At 39.0% G+C, this 22,447-nt stretch overlaps 1 protein-coding gene and 1 long non-coding RNA gene across 29 annotated transcripts in view; one reads left to right on the forward strand and one right to left on the reverse strand.

Moving 5' to 3' along the window:
- ATP8A2 (ATPase phospholipid transporting 8A2) overlaps positions 1-22,447 on the reverse strand; it is a 367,147-nt gene that overhangs the window by 264,930 nt on the left and 79,770 nt on the right. For 16 of the 28 annotated variants that reach the window (XM_087966285.1, XM_087966283.1, XM_087966298.1 and 13 more), the window contains 8 exons: positions 14,053-14,126; positions 10,956-11,025; positions 9,874-10,001; positions 8,631-8,742; positions 6,936-7,101; positions 3,622-3,749; positions 2,861-2,938; positions 1,595-1,683 (listed from right to left, as the gene is read on the reverse strand). In XM_087966285.1, the coding sequence (XP_087822411.1) occupies positions 1,595-1,683; positions 2,861-2,938; positions 3,622-3,749; positions 6,936-7,101; positions 8,631-8,742; positions 9,874-10,001; positions 10,956-11,025; positions 14,053-14,126 (845 nt within the window). Of the gene's footprint in view, positions 1-1,594; positions 1,684-2,860; positions 2,939-3,621; positions 3,750-6,935; positions 7,102-8,630; positions 8,743-9,873; positions 10,002-10,955; positions 11,026-14,052; positions 14,127-14,239; positions 14,308-22,447 lie in introns of those variants that run through there. The other 12 variants (XM_087966309.1, XM_087966307.1, XM_087966303.1 and 9 more) reach the window with 2 other exon arrangements.
- LOC148130399 (uncharacterized) overlaps positions 1-22,447 on the forward strand; it is a 103,620-nt gene that overhangs the window by 65,375 nt on the left and 15,798 nt on the right. The window lies entirely within an intron of this gene.

A 22,447-nucleotide genomic window follows, 5' to 3' on the forward strand; every position in this document is an offset into this window, starting at 1 on the left:
AATCTCTTCTTTAAAACTTTCAGTGTTGGAGCATCCACAACTTCTGGAGGCAAGTTGTTCCACTGATTAATTGTTCTAACTGTCAGGAAATTTCCCCTTAGTTCTAGGTTGCTTCTCTCCTTGATTAGTTTCCATCCATTGCTTCTTGTCCTGCCTTCAGGTGCTTTGGAGAATAAGTTGACTACCTCTTCTTTGTCCCTTAGATATCAGAACACTGCTATCATGTCCTTCTTTTTATTAAAGTAGACATACCCAATTCCAGCAACCAGTGTTTATATGCTTTAGCCTCTATCCCCTAATCATCTTTGTTGCTCTTCTCTGCACTCTTTTTAGAGTCTCAACATCTTTTTAAAATTGTGGTGACCAAAACTGGATGCAGTATTCCAAGTGTGGTCTTTCCAAGCCATGACAAAGAGGCATTAACAATTCATGTGATCTTGATTCTACTGTTTATGCAGCCTAGAACTGTGTTGACTTTTTTGGCTGCTGCAGCACACTGCTGGCTGATATTTAAGTGATTGTCCACTAGGACTCCAAGAGCCCCCTCACAATTACTACTATTGAGCCAGGTGTCACCTATTCTATACCTGTGCATAAGTGAGGCATCATGAAACTGCACCTGATTTTACAACCTTTTTTGCCATGGTTGTTAAGTGAATCACAGTGATCATTAAGCAAGACATCGTGTAACCACAACTTGAGATTCTGCCTGCTGGATTCCTTTGGCTGTGCTTGTTGTAAGCTGGCTGGGGGCGCTGCAAATGGTGCACATGTGACCATGGGATGCTGCAACTATCACACATGAGTGATGTTTGCAGGTGCCCAAATCACAATCATGTGTCTCCAGTGAATGCTATGATGGTCACAAGTAAGTGGACCAGTTGTAAGTCACTTTTTTTCAACACCATTTTGTAATTTTGAATGTTTGTTAAATAATTGTAAATTGAGAACTATCTATGATACATCCAGCAGAATTGAGGGGAGTTAAGGTTCTGAAAATGCAGGAGTAACATCAACTCTCTACCTGGTATTGCACAATACATTAGCTAAAACATGATCCTATGACTATACAGTGTCACAGTATGCGTACAAACCTAGTGGTGCATTTCACTTTTGTGTGTTATGTAAACTCAAATGGATGAATTCAGAAAACAATGAAGGCAGGTGTTAACTTGTTGTATTAATGTGACCAAAATAGTCTCTGCTGCCTATTTTTTGCACATCTAACGAAAGAAAAGCAATCCTATGCAAACAATTTTGTATGCATTATATTGTTTCAAACTGTATTCTATGTTTGTACTTCCACCTAACAATACACCCAGGCTAACAATTTTGGAACCTCTGAGGCCTTTAGACATCTTAATTTCAGCAAATGGAGAAATTGTATTTGTTCTTTGGTGGGAGTAGGTAGATTTTGCTACTTTAAAGTATGAAATTATTGATCTCCTGGGTCCAAAATTAACAATGTTGTAAGTAAAATGAAAACTACTAGAAACCTATAGAGTTACAATCCCACACACACAATGTAAGACAATATCAATCTAATAAAAATGATCCCTTAAGCTAATACAGCAAATAAAAGCATGGTACATACCCATATGTTACTCCAGCAATACTACATTTCTTAAAATTCATAATATTGCATGTTAAGGTGCCTGTTTTATCAGAGAATAGATATTTAACCTAGGAGACAAATAATATATACTATTATGAACAAAACAAAGTAGATCTTTGAGAAAACTGGAAATTAAAGCAGTTCTAAAGTGTATTGTTATAATGTTTAATGGAGCCCTGTCTGAGATACGTGGACAAACATACAATGAGGCCTTGATTGATTTAACTACTGTTTAACGCACTTTCCCAAACAGGCCTTTCAGACTTGTCAAGTATCCAAATCCCATAATTCCCTGTCAATGTGACCAGATTGGCTGATTCTGGGAAATGCCATCAACACATATCAATATATTCCAAATACAGGTTGGGAAAAGCTTAGTGACTAGTTCTTCAACTAAATGTGCACCTAAGTTATCTTTTGCAAAATGTACAGCAACTTATCTCGGTATATAAGAGTTTAGTATACAACTGTACAGAAGTGAGTCATACATTTGACTGAGAGCACCAGAGGCAGGATGATACACAGATTTTGAACTAAATATACAGTCTAATGAATAAGAACAAGACTCCCTTGTTAGGTTGCTGAATGAAAGTCAGGAAAGACTCAGGTTTAAAATTAACCCCATCAGTCTTTTTCTCACAGGAATTAATTCTGTGTAAATTAAAGCAGAATCTATTATTCAGACTGTTTTTGTCTTTCTAGGTTCACAACCTTGAATTTTGCTTCAAATTTATCGAAGGAGATAAAAAATAAAATAAGGTAGATGCATTACTTTTGTGAAATGAATAACTGGTGTAAGAAATCATATAGTTTCCCTGAAAAATGCCACATGAAAAATTAAAAGGCATTGAGATAATGAAGACTTGTTCAAATAGATATTAAGCTTCGTATAAAGAATCTAAAGTAGACTTAAGTCCAACTAACTGTTTTATAGTCAGTAGTGTCATTAATTTACCAAGCTACATGAAAACAACCCCAATTCTCATTAGATAAATGCCTACTGGAATATGCGATGCAGAAAGGGACTAGGTATAGCTCAATCACATAACTGGTAAGAGCCAATAATATGGGTTGATGAAAAGTTTAGTTAAGAACTGGAAAGTCACAGATTTCCCCACTCTTATTACAAGCTATGCCTGGATTAATCTTACAAATTGCTATTAAAAAATGAGATGCCTGCAAATTTATCTCAAACTGATTCATGGATCAGCCCCTATTTGTTATGGTGCCGTCCTTTATCCTTACCTGGCCAAGTTCCTCATTAAGATTTGAAGTTCTCGCCATTGCAGGTGTATCAGTTTCAGTATAATACATATCTATGTCCTGAAAACAAGCAAAAAACCATAATCCTTGAATGCTAGTTTTATACTGTTCTGTTTATAATGTGTACATGATAATTATTTTTTTAAACTTAGTCATTTATAAACGAAAAGAGACAAAAAAGACAAAAATAACTGGTACAAGAATACAATACCAAGATGGTACTCAGTGTATCTCTGATTAGAAAGTAGAAAACATTGAAATCTCTTTTAATCAAAATCCCTGAAACCAAGACATACTTCCTGACACCAAACTGTACCATAGATTGTGATGGGTCAAATGACACATTTGTTTCTTAACCAATCAGAGTCATTCAAATGTTGTGTATTTCAATCAAGACTAAAACCATTTTTGTGCAATTTCTGCATATTTTAACCAGTTTCAACCTGGTTCAGCAAATTATAATTAGAAGGAAAGACAGTAAGCTGCCTGCCCCAGGCCCTTAAATTCAAGAAATCTGTCTTTATTTTGCATATTCATTGTTAACCCCCAAAAAAACTATACTTATTTTTACTTATTAAAATTTCTATTTCAGGTTCTTCCTCCAATTTAAGAATCACAATGGATAGGGAGATATGAATGCTACATTTTTACAAATTTTACTACTATTAAAAGTCTAATAACTTAATATCCATTTGTCTCTCATTGTTGTGCTGTTAAACTAAGTTGCATTTAATTGTACATACCCAATTTATAAAAAGAGCCTGAGTAAACTTCACAACTTCCAGAGTCACCAGTAGACTGATGGGAATGAGGTTGTTGTACAAGATTATAAAGGTCAGCAGATTATATCCAAAATTAGTGGATCGGACTTCTGCAGGTTAAAACAGACACAGGCAGAGGAAGTTAGAGAAAGAGAAGATATATTGGCTGCACACATATGATTGTGTAATCCCCAAAGAAGTGGAACACACAGATTGGGAAACAGTGCTATCAATTCATGTGACAAAAAGGAATGCTAAGAAACAAGAAATCACAAAGCTTTCACTATTGACCTTGCAGTTATATGAACTAACAATTTCATGTGAAGCTTTTTAATATATCGCTACTAAGGTCCAAAAACAGTAAAATACTAATATTTGTATATTGCAGTCAGGGCTGGACTGAACAGCCTGTCATTTACTTAAAATACCAGATAAACCATGACAACTAAAACAGGGGAGAATATGGAGTGTATATCTCATTTCTGATTCAGTTCATCCTGAGATTCAATTGGGTTCATGTTGACACAATATAAAACCATTTTTCACTCAAAAGATAAACCAATATCACTCCAATCAAGATTATTCAGTGAACATACAGTATCAGATAAGATCCTCCACCACTACCAATGGCACTCAAATGATGCTTGTTTCTACAGATATTTCAGCATTCAGCACAGATGCCTTCAGCTTCAAAAGCTTCAGAAAACATTTGTCTGAAATGGTGTTGGGACTCCTACTTGACCAGGGGGTTGGACTAGGAGACCTCTAAGGTCTCTTCCAACTCTGTTATTCTGTTTTTCTACTCTACTTCATGCAAAAAGTTGCAAACTTACATGCAGCTCATCACTCTGCTTTATGGAGCTTTTCTCCTGCAGAGGAGAAAACTACACCTGGTTATCTGCAGAGGATGGTACAACTGAGGGATTTTCGTGGATTGTTTGGTCTTTTCCAACTCACAAAATGCCTTTATGGGGTGATTTAATTTTACTATCCAAACTGGGTGGGAAAATTTAGGCTATGGAGCAGGGAGAACAGCTGGGGAGAAGAGTTTATCCAATTCAGAATAAAAAAAGATATTTATAGAGGGAATGTGGAAACTGTAGCTGTGGACTGAGAATTGTGCAGCATGCTTCTAGCCCAAAGTGCTTAACACAGGAAGTGATGGTATATAGGTTTATAACTGGTATACTGCTAAAAGGCAGAGATCTATCTCCCATTCCATAACCCATATACTGGAAGAGGTGGGAGAGTTAAGACAAGTTGAAACAACTTTTTCACATAACACAGAGTTACATTGTGGAATTAACACTGGGATGTTTAAACTAATATACTGAGGCTCAGATTACTATTAACCATGATGGCCCTAAACTTCCTTCACAATCACAAGTAATAAATGTAACATGCCGAGAAGCAGAGCTGGAAGAGAGTGAATTTCCATTAAAGGACGTTCTGTAGGTTCTTCCATTAAACACAACATTAGACTATCTAGATTTTGGTTTGATCAGCTGCAGGTAGAAACTGCAGATGTTACCAGAACGATCACTTTGATCATGCATATATAGTTACAAAGCGAACACGACAGTTTGATTCCCTTTGGCTCTTTTCATGAACTTGTTTCATTGCCTCCTTTAAATATATCTAGGTTCCATAGTTAAGAAATGTATTGTCCTTATCTCCCCTCTCCTTTTCTTTTGCTTTGGTTTAATTTTGGCAGGATGTACCCTTACCCAGAAGGGGGGAAAAAGAGCAGCTCTGTTATGATGTTATGTTATAAACATTACACCTATTTGAAGCTAGCCCGGCTAGCAGCAGTTCTATAGCGGCTGAGACCCACTGTTGTCTTTCCCAAAGTGATTGTATCCAGACAACGAGTGACTGACCTGAAACAGCAGATGACACAGCAGAGCATACAACGAACAGTGCCTATCGCAACCAATAAGACATTTTGTCTCATTACAGAAAAGGTATTCATTTATTGCTATTGTCTGCATCACAAAAGCTTACCATACTCTATTCAGTCTTCCCATGAAATATAATCAGGAAGAGCTGCAAATCATTTTGTGTGGGCTTTGTGTCCACATATTGACGTTTAAGACTCTGCTAACTCCTTTGTGTTAAATCTGAGGTAAGCTGGCCAAGGACCAGGATAGAAAGCCAAGGAATCACTGAGGGAAAGGAGACACACTGCCCCCTTTGTCAATATAGCAAGAGGTAGACAAGAGTGGAGGTATTGTGAAAGTCCACAGTCTACTCTGAATATCTTATTTAAAGTGTGGCAGGGTACAACTTCATAGTCTGCCTGTTTTGGAAACTGTTTTATGACAAGTTCATATCCCCTGAGAGATAGTGTAGCTTGGTGTAGTGATTAAGGCGACAGGCTAGAAACTGGGAGACTGTGATTTCTAGTCTTACCTTAACACAAAGGCAACTGGGTATTTTGGGCCAGTTGTTCTCTCTCAGCCCTAAGAAGGAGGAAATAGTGAACTATTTCTGAAATCTTTCCAAGAAAACTATAGGGACTTGTCCAGGCAATTGTTAGGGATCAACATTGACTTACACACACACACTGCCCTGATTGGGACAGTTTATAAGTATCCTGCCACAACACATATACCCACCTTTACAAAAGCCACACCCTTCTGACAGCCATTTTGAGAACAGGATAGTTGCTCCCCCCATGGTAGACATTTTCATAAAGCATAAAAAATACTAACTGGGACCTCTGCTTTATTTTGTTAGTGAGATTCCTTCTTATTCTTTCCAACTAATTGAAAACTGCCTCCATACTGACTGAAGCTATATTTGCTCTGAAACACTCATTCTTTTCTAATTTTTTTCTTAAATCAAGTAATGGCTATCATGTTTCAGGCCTCTTCTATGCAACATCCCTACTACATTTAAAATGAGAAGATAAACCAGTACTATGCCAAAATGAAACCAAACTCAACTCTGCTCTGACTGCACATGTAACTCTTTACACTCTGATCAAATTAGACAACACAATGAGTGCAGGTGTTTTTCTTTGGCACAAACCCATAGCTAGTTTTTTGGGGACTAAAAAAAACAGAACAATAAGAGGGATGCAATACACCAAATTGTAAATGAATGGGGTTTTGGAGATCCAGATCATGTTTACCATTTACAAGATGGGGAAAGTAAGGCAGCTGGTTTGCACTAAACTTCAGGTGCTTTTTGGTGGGTGCATCCATTTGAAGAACATTCACTTTCTTAATTTTAAAATGATGTTTTTGATTTCAAGATAAGAGCATATTTATGCACATCCAGTCTTTGCTCACCATTGGAATCAAAGTACCAAATGACTTCTCCATGTGTTCTGTTCCACAGTAAGGCACCCACAGAACTCACTAAAGCCATGACGAGAAGGATGCAAAACAAAATGAGAATCTGCATATTGGTAACTTTATCTACATTTGATCTCTTCAGTGGAGCTTTGGTTGAATTCTGAAAAGGATCAGCCACAGAATTGCAATGATTAATTGTGCTCACAAAAAAGAATAATAAAAACAAGATGAAATTACAGCCAGACATTATGAAAGACTCACATCCATTATTAAAAACAGAAGCCCTATTTCTCTTTATCCTTTCCACCCATAACAGCTATCAATTTAAAACACAGAATGCCACCTGCTTTGCACTAGTAGCCAGTCTTCTCCAATCCAGTGACTTCCAGTTGTGTTGTACCAGATAGTTCAACACATCTGGGTAGCATCAAACTGGGGAAAGTTGAAATAGACATACTAAGGGAGAGAAGACTGTTCACACAACACACCTAACCAGATCAGTTGCAGACCTTCTGGTTGCATTTCCACAACTGCCAATCTTTGTTGTTTTTTATTGCTTAGCTTGTACTGCAAAGCCAACCTGTTTGTGGTTCACTATTTATTGTGGAAATGTGGACAGTAGATTAATTCATTAACCAATGAAGTATCTTCTGGAATGCAGTTCATGAGATGAAGGTGATTATGCATCCCTGCTGAATAGCATTCTGTAAGTAGTAGCAGAATGAACAGGAACTCCTTTAACTAAAGGCAGAAGTCTTCAAACTTGACAGCTCTTAGACTTGTGGACTTCAACTCCCAGAATTCTTCCTCCAGTCATGTTAGCTCAGGAATTCTGGGAGTTACAGTCCACAAGTCTTCAAGTTGCCACGTTTGAAGACCCTTGACTAAAGGAGATAACTAAAGACCTTGCTGTAATTGGAAACACAGTCCCTAATTATTTTAACATTTTAACTATAGCTTGCCATTTACTAGCCAGTCTGTTAAGATTACCTATCTATAACTCTGTGTGCACATACCTACAGTACATATACTCTGCAAATATAGTTGTATTTTCTCCAAAAAGTTAAACACAGCAACCTTCTAATTTCTATAAACTTCTGCACTATTATAATCACAACTACTACAGCTCAGTCTAAAAGACAAACAAACACGTAAGATAAATCTGACAGTCTGATGCAGAATGCCAGAAAGTTATTATGCCTAATGTTACAATTTTTCAAGGCATAATTTCAAGTGTTGTTTTTTACTTGTAAAATCCTATATGGTTGAGAACTTCATTATCTCGCTATCTTGGTATAAACTTGTACATACATTAGCATAAGTAGGGAAAGTCCTGTTAAAAATATGTTACATTCTGACATCAATGTTCCTTCAGAACTATGGAGTACATTCCCTCAAGGCTTATTCCCATGTTTTCTGCTTTAGAAAAAGAAGTCAAGCTATTCCTTCCTAAGCCAGATCTGATCAGTTTGAATTGTTTTTAACACTGGTATTTATTGTTTCCATGACATTTTTATTGTTTGTGGTATGTTTTATTTTTTTTAATGCTCATTAGCCGTAGGTTAAAAAAAAGTAGGATCTAGTCTTAAAATACCCAAATTATTAAACAATAAAGATATGCTTGAAATCATTGCTGGACTTCCCAACAGAAACATGTTAAGACTTACAAACAGATCAACAGATACTTACCTGCATAAGTTTTGTGTCATGTCCTGTGTAGACAACTATTCCTAAAACCCACTGAGTATTCCTTATTTGTGCACCTCTTAGTAAGATCTGATCAGGTCCAATTGGAACTGGACTGATGAGAAAGAAGAGAAAAAGGAAGATAGAAGTTTATAGTATAATAAAAAACAAAATATAGGTTTTCCAAATATACTAATTAGAGCAGTAAAAGTAGTTATAGCTATTTATTGTATTTATTATGCAAATGTATACAGCCACCCAAGTGGCTATACAAATAAAGGTGACTCTATATAGGCGATGCCAGGCAGCTTAGAAAATTTTAAAAATCACCATATAATAAAAATCCATTAAAAACCCCACCCCCAATGGCAGCAACAATACAATCAAATCAGCTACTGCTATCATTACTGCCAAAATACTATCGTTTCAAAAAATTCTTTATGGCCTATTTTTTAAAAAAAATCTCTCCTGGTGACATGCAATTAAAATGTGAATAAAATCAATAAAAAATCTAATACACAATGAATTAAAACAAAATAAAAAATTAAAAGCAGTATACTACAATTGCCATAGGAATAAAATGCCATCGATGCAGCAGAAAGCAGCTAAAGTATAAGACAAAGGCCTAAGAGGATCTATCATATTTTCTTCATCATCTCCTTTTAATGACTCCATCATCTTTTTCCGGGTGGAGTCGGGGCAACTGAATGGAGCTAAGCAGAGTGTTTACTGGTCGGATGCCCTTCCTATTACCAATGTGGAGTTTTGTTCAGCAGATATATTCTCATCTGTGCCCAGAGAAAAATATCTGCCTCTACCTAGGATTGAACTCACAGCCTCCTGATTGTGAACCAAGAGCTCCACCTCTAGGCCACTGTACCACTCTGTGATCTATCATATTTTACCCACCATATTTTGTGCTACTTGAATTTTCCAGACAGACTTAAAGCGTTATTGTCAACATTTCTTACTGGCTCAATCAATTCATTTAGCATCATTCTGTTAAACACTAGGGATGCATGCCCTTAGGATTCAACTTATGGGTTTTATCATATGTTTTTCTAATCGAAAATAACTTCCATTTAACAAAGAATTTGATTAACTGTCTTCCAGTTCATGCTGTTTTCCACACCCCATCACCAGTTTTCATGAACAGGGGAATATAGCTACTTTTGAGAGACTTCTTGACATGCAAAAGTTTGGGGGACAGGAGGAAATATCAGTTGCTTTCATATCAGTTGAATACCTTTGATTTTCAAGGCGGAGATTTCCAGTGAAATCATAGAGGTGACGATTAGGTCCTTCACACTCTATCGTCCCAGACATTTTCATCAAGTCTTCTTTTGATTGGAGGTTAGCCGTCTGAATCAATCCCTGTATAGAACCAAGCCATAGATATATCTGACAAAATATCGATTCTCTTTCACAAATTAGGAACTTATCTTCCTAGTGGAACCTGTAAGCCTACAATTCCCAGCTTCAGTCAGCATGGACCACCTAGGATAAGAGAAAACTTTCCAATTCCCACAGAACTTCACAATCCTCATCAGTACAGAGACATCACCCTCTGGCTGCTGTGAAGTCATTACGTCCTGATTTTATTCTAGCTATAATGGAATGGTACTTTGGATCTCCCTGCCATTTACTTTGGAAAGAAACGGATGAAAATTCCTGCTGTTAAAGCATAAGAATGTTTTTGCTTTTCAATGAGGGCGAGCAGATAGACTCTTTGAAAGTTCCTAAAAATGCCTTTACATACACTGCCCCAAGCCACAAATGGTCCTATGAAAATAGGGAGAATATGTAGACTAATTCTGATTTCCTTCACTGCCAAGAAAAATTCTCAGTATGGTTTAATAAAAGCCATTGCTCAATGAACAAGACTTTAACACAGAAAATCCAAAGATCCCAGGCAAGATACATAATTCTGAATAATGTGGACCTAGAACAAAAACAGCTTTGTAATTACAACCCTGGCAATGATCTTCAAGAATGATTTTCCAATATGCCTCATGCTATGTTGTCTTAAAATTAACAAATACCTCTAGATCAGGATTTCTCAATCTTGGCAACTTGAAGACCTGTGGACTACAACTCCCAGATATTCCCCTTGCTGGCTGGGGAATTCTGTGAGTTGAAATCCATGCAACTTCAAGTTGCCAAAAGTAAGAAACTTTGGTCTAGATGCCCCTTTAAGAGGAAAAAAACAACAAAGTTCAGATCTCCACCTACAATCACATCATGCAACTAATATTGAAAGACAGCCCAAGCTATTTTCCAAGTCATCACTTCATCACTTTCAAACACCAAAACAAAATTTAATTTTACCTGGCGTATTTTAAGGTTAGTCTCTCCATCAAGATTAGATGTTTCAATATAGCACATTGCCTGAGGTTCACTGAAAAAAAAAAAGTAACAAAACAAGCATCTTTAAAGACAATCTTCAAAAAGAAAGGTGACTGGTTTTCCAGTGTCTTTATTTTAATCAACTACTGATTTCCTCCCCCCCCAAATCATTATTAGTTTTACCAAAAGGATTTAAATAATCAGACATTTTCTTTTTTTTAGTAGGCACACATTAAAAAAAAAAGTAGTATATCAGAAAAACCACTACCTCAACAGCATGCAAACTCTGGTGAACTGAGGCCTTTATAAAGAAAGGCAGTAAGTAAAATATACCTGACATTTAACATGAAGCTGTGTGGAGGGGGCTAGAGGAGGCTACCCTAGCCCCTTATTTAAAAAAAAAAACACTTGTATCAAATTTAACAGATTATTTTTAACCAGGATGATGATGCTTAGTTGAAATTCTACTCAGATTTTGCCATCTTTTTTTTTTTTTTTTGTCTTGCATGGCAAACCTTTTGGTTGTTTGGTCATTCCAGCAACTCAGCCCTAATTGGCTTTTATAGAGTTCCGGAAAAATAGCAGAATAATTGCATTGTCTTAAAAGAAGGGGATGCTTGGTTATCGGTTCACAATGTAAAAATGTGGATTTCAAGTTTTAACTTATTTGGTAAATCAATACAAACATTTTGCCTCTTTCAAACTTCTACAGCTCACATCCAGCACTAATCATGACCAGACGCTTGTGGTATAAATATTACTTTCCTGAGGAAATTTTCACAACTTTCTCATATTATTTTGCCATCAAAAAGTACCCTTGATAAGTAAGAAAGGGTGTAGCTTATCAACCACTCTTTCTGTAAAAAGAAAGGTTAATTTTTTTTAGGGAGGAACACTGAACTATTATGAATCCTATATTCCTGAATAAATAATAGATGGTGAGAATTGTTGGAGACTCAGTCTGGTATAGCAGCAGGGGTGAGCTTCAAAAATTTTAGAAATGGGTTCTCTGCCCGTTACTGGATGGGCGTGGCCATGGTGGACATGATCTAGTTGGCCTCCTGCATCACAGCAGGTGGGGGCGCTTTTGCCCTCCACAGGCTCTGGAGGCTTTCATGAAATGTTTAAATGTGTATTGGCAGTCAAAGCTTTTTGCCTTGATATTAAAAGTACAGATATTTTATGTGTGTGTATATACATGTGTGTGCCTTTTTCAGAAATTTTTGAATCTTAAAAACAGCAAGCATTTGAAATTTAAAGTAGAACACTTTATTCTCAAGAAGAAATCTGTGGGCACAATTCCTTGCATACCTCACAGCTGGACTATTTGGAGGCAAACAGCTGTATTTTCTGATTAAGGAAAGGCCTAAAAAAATCATGGAACAATAACATCCTCCAGTAAAATGCACTCACCAAAAGAAAGGAAATTCAGAGAAAATGGTAGAGAAGCAAACTTTTTCCTCAGAGAAAAAAAAGTTTTAAAGTGACCATAAAGCAAACAGGAAGACAGTTTTAAAGGAAACTAGTTATTCTTTCAATCAGGAACAGTTTTCAATTTTGATACTATTTAGAAGTATGACATTAGCTAGTAAGGTCTGGAATTATTATTTTTTCTTTGCATGCTGCCCATTTCTGAAAGAACCTATCCATTTAGGCAAACCATAATGTAGAAATTATCTTTTGTTGGAAATGTTAGCTTTGTAAACATTCATCTCATTTAACAGCAGAAGATAATGTGGAAAATTTGCAAATCTATGATTTCACTATTGTAATATATGTTGGAATATGTCTATGTTTTAAATTGCTACTATTAATTTTATGCATGTTTATATTCAATAGGCTGTTAGCAAGGGGCTAAAATTAAATCAATAAATATTATAATTATTGCTGAATGTTACAAGATAAGAGAGCATAAAATCAAGTTTTGTTAATTCCTGAATGGGAAATTTTATTTATTTATTTATTTATTTGATTTGTCAATCGCTTACAAGATAATAGGTATAAGTATAAGCATGAGTAAGAATACAGGAAATAGGTACAAATAAATGGGGACAATAGGACAGGGACGGTAGGCACAATGGCGCACTTATGCACGCCCCTTGCAGACCTCTTAGGAATGAGGTGAGGTCAATAGTGGATAGTTTAAGGTTAAAGGAGTGGGGGTTAGAGGGTGTAACAACAGAGTCAGGTAGTGCATTCCAGGCGTTGACCACTCTGTTGCTGAAGTTGAACTTTCTGCAATCAAATTTGGAGTGGTTTACATTGAGTTTGTATCTGTTGTGTTGTATTGTTGTGGTTGAGGCTGAAGTAGTCATTGACTGGTAGGAAAGATAATTTTGTGTACTATGCTTAAGTCCAACCGTAGGCAGAGTAGTTCAAGGTTGTCCAAGCCCAAAATGTCAAGCCTGGTGATATAGGATATTCTGTTGCGAGCAGAGGAGTGTAGAATTCTTCTCGTGAAATACTTCTGGACTCGCTCAATTATATTAATGTCCGATATACAGTGCAGATTCCAGACTGATGAGCTGTATCCGCGTATTGGTCTAGCAAAATTTTTGTATGCCCTAGTTAGCAACTCAATATTTCCGGAGGAGAAGCTTCCTAAGAGAAATCTTACAAAGCTTCATTTTCATTTTCGTAAGAGAAATCTTATAAAGTTCAGAAACCTGCAGTATTTCACCCTAAAAATGGGAGGGGGGGACCAATTACAATGCAAATGCTAATTTTCCTTCTCCTTTGGGTAATTCTTATTAAGATTAGTGTAGTGTGCACCAACTTTCTGGACCCCATGTTGTAAATCAGAGGTCTCCAACCTTGGCAACTTTAAGACTTGTGGACTTCAACTCCCAGAATTCTCCAGCCAGCTATGCTGGCTGGAGAATTCTGGGAGTTGAAGTCCACTAGTCTTAAAGTTGCCAAGGTTGGAGACCTCTGTTGTAAATTATATATCAAATGAAGGGAGGGAAGAGGAAGCACAGTCTCATCCTGTGGCTGACCGATTTTTAAAACTGCAAATAACATGCTTTAAAACCTCAGTTCAACAGAAGCCCAAGTTCATATACATTCAGGGATAGCTGACCTGGTAGATAAAATGATCATGTCTGCTGGGAGATGCTTCCCATTGGTGACCTTCACAAAGTCTCCCACTGCCACCTGGTGAGCAGCGGTAAGAGTGCAGCAGAAATGGGGAAAAAGAGAAAGACAGAGAAAGCCCACCCTACGATTAGTTAATTACCAACAAAGGAAGAAAAGAACAGGTTGCTTACCTGAAGACTGAGGTTCTCTGAGTAGAATTCAAAGTGTGAATTCAAACTGACGGAGATCTGACCCTGCACAGAACTTGTGTGTGAAAAATCCTATTGTTTTTTTTTTTTTTCATATGGCACAATACATCTCTAAATTGGCACACACACCCTCCCCCATTCAGACAAAAATCACTTTTATACCCAAAACTTCCCCATGTTAGTCATCTGACAAAATGGCACAACTGCATTATAGAGTTTTAATTCAGAGGTTGCTCTGGTGAAATTTCACCCTGTGTCACTTGAACAAAAAATGATGCAGACCCAGTGCAGGTAATTGCTGACTTAAATACTAGGGACTCAGGTGCTGACCTAGGAAAGTGCCCTAGGAAAGTATTTTAATACACCCACAGATAAGGAGGACTGAACAGCAGAGAGCTGCGTGATACCTTGCAAAGCGAGACAATTCAGTGAGACAAACACCCCTGCTATTTGACCTCCATTCCTCATTACACACTCCTCATTTCCCTGTTTCTCACCTATTAGTATAGAATGAGGGTTTTGTTCAGAGCAGGGACAAATTAGCCATTACAGAAAAAAAAAAAAAAAAGCTGGGAAAATAGTGTAAGGATTAACAACTCTGCCTTGATTGGGTTAAATATAAGTTGAAATGGAGAAGAGCTTCTACAGGTGTTTAAGAATGGTATCAGCCCTTCAGAATAGATAAGGTCAAGAAACAGCAACTGCCATTATTTTTAGAATGTACTTTTATGCAGTTAAAGTATTATTATTACAGAATCTTGAAAGCACGTCAAAACCTTTGAAGAAAACTGCTATTATAAGCCACAGACAAGAATACAATCTTTTGTTGAATATAGACTTCTATCTAATTTATGTTTCTCGGTGTAAGTGTTATCTTGTACTCTGCTTCTATAATGGAGTAATTTATGACAACCATTAAAGCTTAGAAGCTTGCAAATATCCTTTATGTGCATATTTGCAGCTTAAGGAACACGATAAACTGGCAAAAACCAATGCTTTGTTCAGTTACATTTGTTTGGAAAACAGTTTGGCCAGCAGGTAATTTTCTCACTTGCTGACTATACTCAGTACATCATAGATGGAGCATTTTGCTTGACTAAGTGGACAGCAGTTAGTTTTGCAAATACTACAAAACTGAGTGCTCAATAAAAGGGTGGAAAAAAAGCTTGCATAACAAGACCCAAACACAATGTCCAAATGATGTACTTCAAGCTACCACCTTTATCACAACTGCTAACCAAGTTTAAAAACACAAGGACTTATTCAAGCAAGTAATATATAGCTAGAGTTTTCAAGTTTTCCAATACATTCATTCTCATAGCTACAGTTTTAGTTTCATACGGAATTTCTCATTAAAACCTTTCCTATTTGTAAGACCACATCCTTCTACAGTTACTATTATGTTTGCAGGATATTTGTAAGATTTTGTTAAAGGTGTGTGTTTTTGTGCTTTGGATGTAAAGTTTCAAGGCTTTTCCTGTTTTCCCTAGGATGAATGGAAAAATTCTTACTGGAAAGTCCATGAACAGATTAAACCATATTAGATGCTTAGCTTGACTAGTTACAGCAAACTGTAACTATCTTTTACTGAACAGAATTTCAAAGACATCCATAAGAGAGATTTAAATCTTATCCTTTCCCAGTTTTTAACACTCTGCCATAAACTTCTAGAGATGAACATTATGTGGAAACTCCATTGCCAAACCTTGTCTTAGCAGTGTTTCTGACTGCTGCTCCTCTTTCTGAAGACCAACCCAATAATAGGAGACAAAATACAATTTAACAACAATTAAGGATGGGTCCCATTGATAGAAGAATTTTTAAAAAACCTCAACTATATGTATAATCAAATTCATCTTTGTTATGATTTCTGGTATTAACACTGATGGGAGAATTAGAAGATGTATACCTGGAGATGGGTCAGTGACAAGAAATGGGTGTTATTTCGAAGCTTCAACATGTCATAATTTTTCTAAATGAAGTTGAAAATGAAGACTAGGTTTTTTTTTAGAAAAACAATAAATGGCATGGGCAGGAAGTTATATTATCATCAACATATATGTATGTGTGCGTGTAGTGTGTGTGTGTATACACACATCCACACACACATCACTACCACTGTTATTTTTGTATTTTTCAATAAAAAATAAATAAAGCATATAGATTGCTAAAACTTTGAGGGGAATTAAAGAGGCAGTTTCCCATGGTATTACATAAAAGCTCAAGTTTCCAGTGACTGAAGAGGTCGACTCATTAACATAGACAAAACAAAAGAAAAAAGGCAGAGACTGGTATCATTTTCAGGGTATGCAAGTTATGCATGCCTTTGAGAAAACATTTAATCTTCATGTGCAGAGAGGAAGAGAGAGAGAGAGAGAGAGAGAAACCTGGATAAGATCTTGAGACGTGGAGATAACTGACAAATCCATAACAAGTCCACAGGAGTGCAATACAAACAGATTTTAGCTCAGTTTAAAAAAAGATGACACATCAGTAAGAGAAGATCAAATTTCCAATGTTCAGCAAACTTTAAAATGTTTACATTTCGATGCATAGTATTTGAACACAGAATACTTTTGGGATGTATCTAAAACACCTTTTGTGTCTTCTGGTATTTGGAAGTCAAACCCTCCAAGTGTCAGAAAGAGAAGGTTAAATTTCAACCATGGGTAAACTCTTCTTGTTAGATAGAAAAGAGGGATAAACAATACTTTGTTTAACTACTATTGAATAGTAAAGATGTGAAATGAGTTTAATGTCAAACAAAAAAGAATGAGTGGGAATAAATTAAGCGATAATCCCTTCCATGAAAGATACTGAAGGATACCTTTACTGAAAGATATTCATGGCTAAAATCAGTTCTAATGAAAAACAGTGTACATTCAGCATTGGGTGGGGACATAAACTGATAGATCAGAACATTTTCCTGCTCTTAGAACAGACAGAATCAGACCCCAAAACTCTGCACTATGGGAAAAAAAGATACAACTCTTTTCTTCCCTTGGGTTGATATACCATAGTAATATCCACTGAAAGCTTAACCTTGAACACTTGGAGTACTTTTCTACAGAGAATTATTGAATCTGTCATCTGCATCTCTATAACTGTCTGGTTTGGTTCTGCAACCCAACAAGACAGACACAGACTTCAGAGAGTAATTAGGACTGCAGAAAAAACAATTACTACCAACCTGCCTTCAATTGAGGACCTGTATATAAAGAGGGCTGTGAAAATATTTACAGACCCCTCACATCCTGGACATAAGCTGTTTCAACTCCTACCCTCAAAACAATGCCATAGAGCACTGCACACCAGAACAACTAGACACAAGGACAGTTTTTTCCCGAACACCATCACTCTGCTAAACAAATAATTCCCTCAACACTGCCCAACTATTTACAAAGTCTGCACTACTATTACTATTAATCTTCTCATCACTCCTTATCACCCATCCCCTCCCACTTGTTGACTGTATGACTGTAACTTTGTCGCTTGTATCCTTACAATTTATATTAAGTGTTTTCTAGTATGATTTGATTGCTTATTGTACGTTATGACTATTATTAAGTGTTGTACCTTATGATTCTTGATGAATATATCTTTTCTTTTATGTACACTGAGAGCATTTGCACCAAGACAAATTCCTTGTGTGTCCAATCACACTTGGCCAATAAAAAATTCTATTCTATTCTATTCTATTCTATTCTATTCTATTCTATTCTATTCTGTTCTGTTCTGTTCTGTTCTACTTTTCAGAAACATGAGAAGTTCTAGAACATTTATCTGTGGATTTTCTGCAGTCACAATTCCCAATTATAGCTATATATATTTATCATCCCTAGAGAATGATACTACAAAAAAGATAACCTTGTTAGTGAATGTAAATATATCACAAGTGCAGTTGTCATATGCCCAAATGAGAATAAGAACCATTGTATTAATTACTGATGTTCCATATTAGCAGGCTCGAAACCCTGCGTTCCTATTGGCCCAGACAAGCCGGATCTTGATTGGATGGCTTGAACGTTCCTGATTGGCTCGTACAGGGTTTGCCGCGATTGGCTAAAACCAAGCGCGGCAAACTCAAAGAGTTGTCATTGGCTGCCTAGCCACGGCCAGCTCTATAAGAAGAGCTGCCATGTGCTAGGGTTTTGTCTCAGAATCTATCTGTAAAATAAAGAGCTGTTGTTCACTACTCGAGCCTCGTCTATTCATGGGACCCACCGACCGAACTTAACACTGGCGACGAGGATGGGATTCTGAGACAACAAGACTAACCAGCACGTGGCAAACGGCGCAGAGACGACCAGCAAAATGGCCAGCAGCGCCACGCCGCCCGCACCATTTAACCCAGCCAGCGAAGACTGGGAGTCCTACATCGATCATTTCCAAATGTTTTTGGAATCCAACAACTTGAAAGACGCCACCGGCAGCAAGAAACGGGCGGTATTTTTGACGCACTGCGGGCCTGCCATTTTCAAAATGGCCAAGGCACTAGCAAAGCCCTCAGATGTCAAAACAATGGATTGGGACAACCTAGCTCCCATCCTCCGAAACCACTATGCCCCGGCCGTACCAACCCTTATCCGGAGGCATGATTTTTACCAAAGAGACCAGTGCAAGGGCAAAAGAATCGGTGAATTTGTGGCCGACCTGAGAGACCTTAGAGGTTTGTACGGATTCGCTAACCTAGATGAGGCCACGCGAGACCGGGTCGTTCTCGGCCTGAAAGACCCAGCACTCCAAAGCAGACTAATGGCCAAGGGTGACATCTCCCTCGCCGACGCCATAGCTGAAGCAACTGCAGCCGAAGCTACCCGCAAATCAGCGGCCCGAATGTGGCATTCAAACGGAACCGATCGTCAATCGACTAGCGAGGCAACTACCACACCAGAAAAACTCGCAGCCACCACCCACCATGGCGACGTCGAATCCCCCTCTGACAGTGAAGAAGAAGAAATTCACCGACTTCAGTCAGAACGTGATCGGCAAGACCGGCGAGGTCGTAAGTCAGGGTACCAGTGTACCGGCTGCGGAGGAAATCACCCGCGTTCCGAATGCAAGTTCCTGGGCGCTGTTTGCTGACATTGCGAGAAGCGGGGGCATATTGCTAAAGTATGCCGCAATAAAACTTCAGCCCCCGGCGCCGAGGCAACAGCCCGAGAAGACAAGATGGCACCCCCACCAAAAACCGAGACCGCCAAACTGACAGCCGGTGGAGCCAGGACAGCAGAAACAAAAGATTCAACGAGGCACCGCGAAGAGAAGAAACGCACCAAACAGTTATCATCGCCCATTCTTCACCAATAGATGCACGGAAGGTATGCATCGAGGTTGGTATCGAAAACCAACCATGCACCATGGAGGTAGATTCTGGCTCCTACCTCTCCATGGTCTCCTGGCGCACCATAAAGCATCTAATACCCAGCATACGCCGCCAGAAACTTAGTGACCAGAAATTGATCTTGAGGGACTACCAAGGGAACCGCATCCCAGTGGCTGGCATCGGGCATTTCAAGATCACCTTCAAAAACCGCACCAATATTCTACCACTTACAATTGTGGAAAAAGACCGCCCCAGCCTACTCGGATTACAGTGGTTCTCGCTGCTAGGGATCAAGATGGCAGGCATCAATCACACAGACGAAGAAGATTGGGAGGCAACGCTCATATGAGACTTCCAAGAGGTCTTCGATGACACTTTAGGCAAGTACAAGGGGTCCCCAATCTCCTTCAATCTTAGCCCAGACATCACGCCCATCCGCCTCAAGCCGCGCCGAGTGCCATTTGCACTCAAGCCTAAGATAGACGAGCAATTAAATAAGCTCATTGTGCAAGGCGTATTAGAACCTATCGACCATGCCCGTTGGGAGACACCCATTGTCACCCCCATCAAACCAGATGGCTCCCTGAGAATCTGTGGAGACTACAAGGCCACCCTCAACCATGCCCTGCAGCAGAGTGCCTACCCTGTGCCAGTAGTCCAGCATCTCCTACACTCACTTGGGGGTGGCAGAATCTTTGCAAAGCTCGACCTGGCACAAGCCTATCAGCAACTGCCGGTCGATGCTGAAACTGCCAAGGCACAAACGATCGTGACACATTGAGTGGCATTTAAATGCAACCGACTCCACTTTGGAGTCAGCGTCGCACCTGGGGTTTTCCAAAGCCTAATGGAAAGACTACTGCAGGGAATTAAAGGAGTTGTACCCTATTTCGACGATGTGCTAGTAGCAGCCCACAATAAGAAACAATTGGAGAAACGGCTTAGAGCGGTCTTACAAAAATTTAAAGACTCCGGCCTCAAAGTAAAAAAGGAGAAGTGCCAGCTATGTACTGAAAGGGTTGAATTCCTGGGGTACCTCCTAGACAAACATGGAATTCACCCTACTGACAAAAAGTTAAAAGCCATCAAGGAAGCCTCCAGACCGAAAAATAAAACGGAACTCCAAGCATTCCTTGGACTCATTAATTTCTACAGTGTTTTCCTACCCCAGAAGGCGACTGTGGCGGAACCCTTGCATAGGCTCCTGGACAAAATGGCATCCTGGATCTGGGAAAGGCGAGAGGAACGCGCTTTCCAACAAATAAAAACCTTTTAACTTCCGATGCAGTCCTTATTCAATATAACGAAACCCTGCCGCTGACTGTCACATGCGACGCATCACCCTTTGGTGTCGGGGCAATCCTAAGCCACACCTTGCCGAATGGGAAAGAGGCTCCCATCGCATTTTTCTCAAGAACCCTGTCAAAGCCAGAGAGGAACTACAGCCAGCTGGACAAAGAAGCCCTAGCCATCGTCTCCGCAGTGAAAAGATTCCACGAATACATTTATGGTAGGACATTTTCAATTATTACGGACCACAAACCCCTACTAGGCATTTTGGCCAGGAACAAACCCACTCCAAACATCCTGTCACCTAGGATGACAAGATGGTCTGAATTTCTTGCCGCTTATAATTACCATTTAGCACACCGACCTGGCAAGACCATCTCGCACGCTGATGCTTTAAGCCGATCCCCCCTACCAGATGTGCAAGATGACCCAGCACCCACCTTATCTATTTTACAAATAGAAACAATAACCACGCCACCATTGACAGTGCAAGACATTGCCCGCGAAACAAAAAGGGACAAATGATTGGCGCGAGTCCTCAGCTGGGTGGAGAGGGGTTGGCCGGAAAGCGAATAAAATGAACTCTTTAAACCATTTAAAAACCGGCAAACCGAACTTTTTTCACAAAGGGGGTGCATTCTTTGGGGAGACCGGGTGGTTATACCAGAAACATTACAAAAAAAAGTTCTAGACATGCTGCACGACGGGCACCCGGGCATTGTACGAATGAAAGCCCTGGCCAGAAGCTACGCATGGTGGCCAGGCATGGACAAACAAATAGAGACTTGGGTCACCGGTTGCAGCAGATGCCAAGAAACCCGCTCGGCTCCCCCTGAAGCTCCACCGCTAGAATGGGAAACCCCCAGAGGCCCCTGGTCGCGAATCCATATTGACTTCGCGGGGCCAACCAAAGGACATACCTTTTTAATCACTGTTGGTGCCTATTCAAATTGGCTCGAAGTTAGCAAAATGAAGACAACCACCACAGAAGCCGTTATCAAAAAATTAAACAAACTTTTCGCCACGCATGGTCTGCCAGATGTGATAGTATCTGACAATGGACCTCAATTTACTGCATTGGCGTTTGAGCAATACTTGGCAGACCGTGGCATCCGACACGCATTGACATTGCCCGCTCACCCGGCGGCGAACGGGCGGGCTGAACGCATGGTTCAGTTCACAAAGAAAACTATCCAAAAAATTGAACATGGCAACATCCACGAAAAAATCAACAAAATGCTCCTAATACAACACATCACACCCAACACCACCACGAACAAATGCCCAGCGGAATTGCTCATGGGCAGAAGACTCCGGTCACCTCTAGACCGTTTGCACCCTACTTACACTCCAGAGAAACCCCTGGATTTACAAGCACATTGACCAGCTACGATCTAGACTGGCCACTTTTCCCCTCACAGACTCTAACCAAGAAATCAGGGGGAGAAACCTCAAACTTAGAAAAAGAACCGGTATCTGCGCAAGCAGAACACCCCACACACACATTAAATAAAAATCAAACATTAAACCAGCAATACTTACCTACAAACAGGGAACCGAGGCAGACGGGTGTT

The sequence above is a fragment of the Notechis scutatus genome, chromosome 5 (assembly GCF_049901735.1).
Source record: "Notechis scutatus isolate UNSWTSFEM ecotype Mainland chromosome 5, rNotScu1.2, whole genome shotgun sequence".
Taxonomy (NCBI): Eukaryota; Metazoa; Chordata; class Lepidosauria; order Squamata; family Elapidae; genus Notechis; species Notechis scutatus.